We start from the raw sequence: 6,612 nt of genomic DNA on the forward strand, positions 1-6,612 counted from the left end.
ACAAGGCCCAGGGACCTGGGCACTAGGCCCCAACGAAGTTAGTGGGCCAGTAGGCCATAGAATTGATGATAAAGGGGACAAGCCCCTATTAGTTAGACAGGGGGCGTGGGAGCCCCAGTTACAAGGGCACAAGGCCCTTAGGTAGTTAGTGGCCTAGAGGCCATAGGAAGGCCAGAGGGCCTGGTTAGGGGCTGGTAGCCCGTAGGCTATTAAGGACACAAGGCCCTCAGTTAGTTAGGGAGGCCACAGGCCTCAGGCAGGGGCTAGGACCCCTAGGTAGTAGGGCATAAGGCCCTAGTGAGTGGGCTCAGAGCCCTGAGTTAGAGAGGGGGCTGAGGCCCATGAAACAGAGCAGAAGGCTCTGTGTGTAGCTGGGCAGAGACCCAGGGTGTGTAGGGCATAAGGCCCTGGTGGTGTGTGGTAGAGGCGTGGGAGCCTCGTGAGTGTAGGCGCGGTCCTGTGTGAGGTGAGCACACGTAGTTAGGAGGTACAGTAGAGCGGAGGCTCCTGTGGTGCTGTAGCAACCTGCTGGTTGGCTAACAGCGGTGTGCTCTGGTAAGTAGCGTGCAAAGTACTGTATACTGTATTTATTCTGTCTGTGCGGCGAGTATAGTTTACATTACGGTATTTTGGGGTGTGCTACATAACTGTGTCCAGGGGCAAGACGTCAGGCCCCCATTAAAGGTAGGCTCTTGTTCCCTGTGTTTCCTGTGCTAACCCGTGTTGTGGGGACAAGTGTAGTTACCAGCATACACATAGTCAGGGGAGAACACACGTAGTTTCCCTGTCCCTTAGGTCCCCGGGGTCACACTGGTACCCAGAGGGGGTGGCTGAGTGAGTCGGTGGCAGTGCAGCACACCTTGAGGCAGTTCCAGGGGCGGCCGTGGTTCTGATCAAGGGTCCTCAAGGCCGGTTCCGTGCAGGTGGACCTGTGGTTCCGGACGTAGGGACACGTGTGAGATACCCGAGTACAGGCAGTCGGGCGGTTCAGTTCGATCGGCTGTTCCGTGCGGCAGTCGGCCCGCGGGTTAGTGTGCTGTTCTACTGAGCCTCAGCCGGGCTTAAAGAACCCGTACTTAGGGCCTGTGTGTGACTCCATAGCAAGAAGGCAGCTTCTTGGTACGACCTGGGTGAGGGGGTTAGGAACCGCCCTCCGGTTTAGGCTGTGAACACCGGCTGGTGTTCCCCGTAGCGTGTAACTGAGAAGTTCCGTTAGTGCACCACACCTAGTTAGTCATAGTGTTTGACTTAGTTGCGTTGCCGACCATTAGAACGTTGTTAGGGTCGGGTCGCTGTTGTAGTCAGTTTAGCATTTGTGGGTGCCATCTTAGTCTCACTGACAGTGCAGAGGGAGGCTGTGTGTCCTTGTCATCCGCAGGTATCGGGGAGGTGCAGGAGAACCGGATCGGAAGTGGGAGTGTCCCGGTGAGTATCACGCTCGATTCCCCCTTTCGGTTAGGCCCTCACCGGCAGGTGTGTGAGGTACTTGAGGCGGGATTAGTCCTCGGACTGGTCTTGGCCTTCAGTGCCTGTAGTCCCCCGCGTCTTGGCAAGAACAAAGTGAGGAGGCGGCAAGGAGCTTGGACTGACTGTGCCCTTGTTCTTTGCCGTAGTCTCGGACAGCCCTTACCTGGTAGGCACGGCCGTAATCCCTGTCTCTATCTTAGAGGGACGTGATTGGAGGTGACTGCGGCTGCGGATCTGCTGGGATTGGATCGCAGCTGGAAAATAGGAAGCGGACTGGAGGTGACCATCGTTTTCAAGGTGAGTTCTTTTGTGTTGCGTCTGTCCCTGTCTTTCCCCGCAGGGGGCGTTACACAATAATAAAATATATTATTTAATAGACAGGAGGACACTCCCATTGCAAGTCCTTAACGAGCACCAGTGATATACCACCTGGGCTGGTTTCCATTGTATCAGGAAGACCAGGAGTGTGGGGTCCTCCTGCTATATTGTAAGCCCATCCCAGGCTGGTCATCCCTAGGCTGCTGCCCAGGGCCATCTTAACAACATTATGGGCCCCCGGGCAAAGCAGTGCACCGGGGCCCCTAGATATAGATATAAATATAAATATATAGATGTATACAGATATAGATATATATAAAGATAGAGATAGATAGATGTACTTGCTCAGTGACCCTTGAAGGTTTTTTTGCATGTTTTTTTCTTTTGCAGGATTTTTTATTCTCATTAAGAGTTGTGCCTATGGGGCCCCCTTGCCTGTTGGGCCCCCAGGCAGCTGCCCATCGTGCCCAATGGAAAAGATGGCCCTGCTGCTGCCTCTATAAGGTGAAGGGCTCAAATATCCCTGTGTCCCCCTTCCAGAGACTACCAGCCAGGACTCGGGCTCTACCCGACCATCCTGGTCTGTGGGGCTGGGTTTAAATGCAAGTTATGTAACCCCTGTGTGGCAATTTTGCCCCCTTAATGGATCCAGTATAATGGTCAGAAGTCCCTAAGATAAAACTATTATTAACTAATATAAATCATTCTTATAAAATTGTAACAAACTAAATGACTGCATTTTTCATAAATCAACTGAATAACTTTCAGCTAATTAAATGACCTTTTTTATTTCAAAATAAGTACATTTTTCTGCATGATGTTCCTTTATGTATCTGCTGTGTCCCTCGGCTGAGCCTCTAGATATAAACATAATTATAAGCTCAGCCTCGCCCTGTGTGAGAATTGTACAACACACCCACTGATTTCTGAGTTTCGAAGATTGTCACTTTCATTTCTCTATTCTGTTGTCAGCGATGGCGTCTGCTATTCTGATAGAGGAGCTGCAGTGTTCCATCTGCCTGAGCATTTATACAGATCCTGTAACACTGAGATGTGGACACAACTTCTGCCAGGTCTGTATTGATCGTGTGCTGAATACACAGGAGGGGTCTAGAGCTTTCAGATGTCCTGAATGCAGAGCAGAGTTTCAGAATAGTCATGTCCCGGAGAAAAACAGAAGCCTCTGCAAAATAGCAGATTGTATGCGCTCTATCCCAGAGGTAAATACTGGGATATTTTGCACTTATTGTGTCCACTTTTCAGTACCTGCTCTTAAAACCTGCATCGAGTGTGAAGCTTCTCTCTGTGATATACATTGTAAGACACACAACAAGTCAGCAGAACATGTCTTAATTGATCCAAACACTTCCTTGGAGAATAGAAAATGTTCCATCCATGAAGAGATTTTGAAGTATTTCTGCACTGAGGACGCTGCCTGTATCTGTGTGTCCTGCAGTTTGGCAGGAGAACATCGGGGACACCTGGTAGAGATGCTAGATGAGGCCTCTGAGAAGAAGAAGGAGAAACTGAGAAATGTTCCGCAGAATCTGACCACAAAGAGAGAGGAGACTGAGAAAAGAGTCCAGAATCTGCAGGAGCGCAGGGGAAAAAATCAGGAAAAAGCAGCTGGTGTAACAGAGACAGTCACTGCCCTGTTTAGAGACATCAGGAGACAGCTGGATGACCTAGAAAAGAGAGTCCTGATTGAGATATACAGGCAGAAAGAGAGCTTTTCACGCTCAGTCTTTGCTCTGATACAGCAGCTGGAAATAAAGAAGGATGAGCTGTCTAGGAAGATGCTTCACATTGAGGAGCTGTGTAACATGTCTGATCCACTGACTGTCTTACAGGAACCAGACACTGGTGACTTGTGTGATACTGAGGACACAGAGAGACATGCTGAGCAAGTCCAAGGTGTAGGACACCTGGATGTGGGTCTCATCTCAGGGAAATTACACACATTATCTGATATAATAACAGGTATAAATACAGAGATCTATAGGCGGGAATATACAGACATATTACTGGATGTAAACACAGCTGGTGATAATATACATATATCAGGTGACAGGAAAACTGCATCCTGGTCAGATATAAACCAGAATCATCCAGAAACACCAGAGAGATTTCAGGATTATGAGCAGGTAATAAGCAGCAGGAGATTTTCCTCAGGGCGACATTACTGGGAAGTGGATGTCAGTAAATCAGTGAGCTGGGTGGTAGGGATGTGTTATCCCAGTATAGACAGGAGAGGAGATCAGTCATTCATTGGGTATAATAACAAGTCCTGGGGTTTGGATAGGACAAGTGATAAGTATACAGTGATACATGACAGGAAAGTGACCCAGTTACCTGGCAATATTCCCTGTAATAGATTGGGAATATATCTGGATTATGAGGCTGGACAGCTTTCCTTTTATTCTCTGTGTGACCCGATCAGACACTTACACACCGTCACTGCCACCTTCACTGAGCCCCTTCATGCTGCATTATGTGTATGGGGAGGTTGTATAAAGATATCTGGGGGAGTCAAGACATATTAAAAATCTACTCAGTGACATCACATGGAGGGGAATCTGATTGGTGGAACATTTAGCCCATAGAATGGAGCAGTGGGTGGAGTTACAGCTGTGTATATGTATATGAAAAATATGATCCTTGTGTAAGTAATAAGTGTATAATCTTGTGGACACTGCAAGTTTTGCATTCAATGTTTAAACAGCTGTGTTTTATGTGCAAAGTTACCTAATGTTTGTTTTCCTGACATGGTAAATGTAAATCATTCATAGTGTCATTTGTAACAGTCAAAACAATATTTTTACCTAATTCTTATGTCCAATCATCTTCAATTATATGTCAGTAATGCAGTTAATAAATGTCACAAATTGTTCCTGTAATCTGGCATTATTGTATTAGACAGCCGGTGTCTCTGTAGCTGTTGTGGTACTACAAGTCCCAGCATCTATGTAACACATAAGTGACACATGTAGGCTGGGAGTACTGATCCCGGCTGTATGGCAGAGAAATAAAACATCTCTCTATGGTAAAGCTGTGACACTGGGAGCTAGAGAAGACCCTCTCTGTATTCAGGGGGTCCTCATATGTGTGTTGGGGATACTGTCAGTGTCTGAGCCCCCTGTGAATAGGGGAAAATCTACTGAATTCAACTTTATTATTGTATTGTACAAAACATGTCAGAAATGTTATTTATGTCACCACATGTGTAATTACAGTAACACTGACAGCACTGATCCTATGTCACAAATATCAGATATCTGCCAACTCTCCCAGAATGTCCGGGACACTCTTGAATTCTCCCGCATCTGCCCACTTTCTAGTGCAGAGGGCAGATTTTAGACTTCATGATGCAATTCTCCAGGAATTCCATCATTTTGGCCCGCCCCCATGGTAAAATGGGCGGTGCCAAAATGATGGGATACACCAAGTCCCACCCCTTCACACCCACCTCTTCCCGACACTCCCGGAGGCCAAAATTTACTTTGTAAAGGCATACACAGCGAAACGCGCGTTGACGTTGCTTTGTTATTCTCTTCTCTCCTCTGCAGACAATCTCATGGCCATAAGATAGAAACAAAATAAGCAGCAATTCACCCGTACCTTGCAATCCAGCCATTCATAGCCAATGGTTAGTCAGCAATTCACTGCGTTTGCTGGGCAGCACATTAGCTCATATTATTGCTCTACAGCCATTAGCTAGATCATCAATAGGCAGTCAGCAGCTCACTGTTTATGCTGGGTGCACAACAGCTCATATTACTGCTTTATGCAATAATTATATAGCAGTTTATGTTCCATCAGCTCCCATGTCTATTCTGATGATGACTGAGACCTGATGCAGAGAGATGTCAACCTCATTTGGATCAGGCTTGGTGACATTATAATTGATGTTACCTCCTTATAATTTCACTTGAAAGTTGATTTCCTTTCAGTCTCTTTATCTATAAACCAGAGAATACCTCCAATTTATATTCTAACTCCACTGAGTGATAACACAGCTTATATACTGCTGTAATTTACTATAATTATAGTAGACTTTCAGGCTTTGTAATGGTTGGACTACATAAATGATTGCCAATTAATATTATGGTCAATAGGTGAATTATGATACTATAAAGATAGCTGATTATGATTTCCCCCCCTTCTTTAAAGGGAGTAAACCTTATCACCATTAAATATTGAATATTAAGCTAAAACAAGAGGCTGCAGGGTATCAGAAGGCCTAAGCAGGAGGCAGCAGGATTGAATAGGCTATTCGGAGAGAAGGCCAGAGCCATGTCCTGGAGTAGGTGGTAGTAGCGGCGGCCGGGAACTAAAGCAGGAGACAGCAGGCGGTAGAAGGCAACAGGGCATCAGGAACTGGAAACAGCGGGAGGCAACAGGACCGGAGGTAAGTAAGCCAGCCGGAGAGTAGGACCAAACCCCGGCCTGTACTAGGTAGTGGCGGCCAGGGGTCGGGTCGGTCAGAGAATGATGAAGATGTGCCCATGAGTGGGACAGATGATGTCAGGAATAGGCAGCATCATCATCATCATCATTTATTTATATAGCGCCAACATATTCCGTAGCGCTTAGGGAGGCGTCTCCAGTAGAAAATACGGGGTCCAGATAGAGTTCTAAGCTCGACTCACACGACACGTCTCCCTGTTTAGGAACTGGACATGAAGGCTACACTAATGTGTGAAGATCTTGTGCATCTTGGAGGCGATTCAATTAGGAGCAAATTTTCCTTTTTGTGCAAATTATACATGAGTGAAAGAGAAACATGAACAGCTATTTATTTCTAAAACCTGCCATAATCTATGTGGG

At 46.6% G+C, this 6,612-nt stretch overlaps 1 protein-coding gene across 1 annotated transcript; it reads left to right on the plus strand.

Annotated features, from left to right (window-relative positions):
• Positions 1-2,759: 2,759 nt before the first annotated feature.
• Positions 2,760-4,396, plus strand: LOC142150903 (E3 ubiquitin-protein ligase TRIM39-like). Its single transcript, XM_075206079.1, has 2 exons — positions 2,760-3,603; positions 3,766-4,396. Exons 1-2 carry the CDS (start codon positions 2,760-2,762, stop codon positions 4,326-4,328), a joined length of 1,407 nt encoding a protein of 468 aa, XP_075062180.1. The 3' UTR covers positions 4,329-4,396.
• Positions 4,397-6,612: the final 2,216 nt, after the last annotated feature.

This window comes from Mixophyes fleayi, chromosome 4 (genome assembly GCF_038048845.1).
Source record: "Mixophyes fleayi isolate aMixFle1 chromosome 4, aMixFle1.hap1, whole genome shotgun sequence".
NCBI lineage: Eukaryota > Metazoa > Chordata > Amphibia > Anura > Limnodynastidae > Mixophyes > Mixophyes fleayi.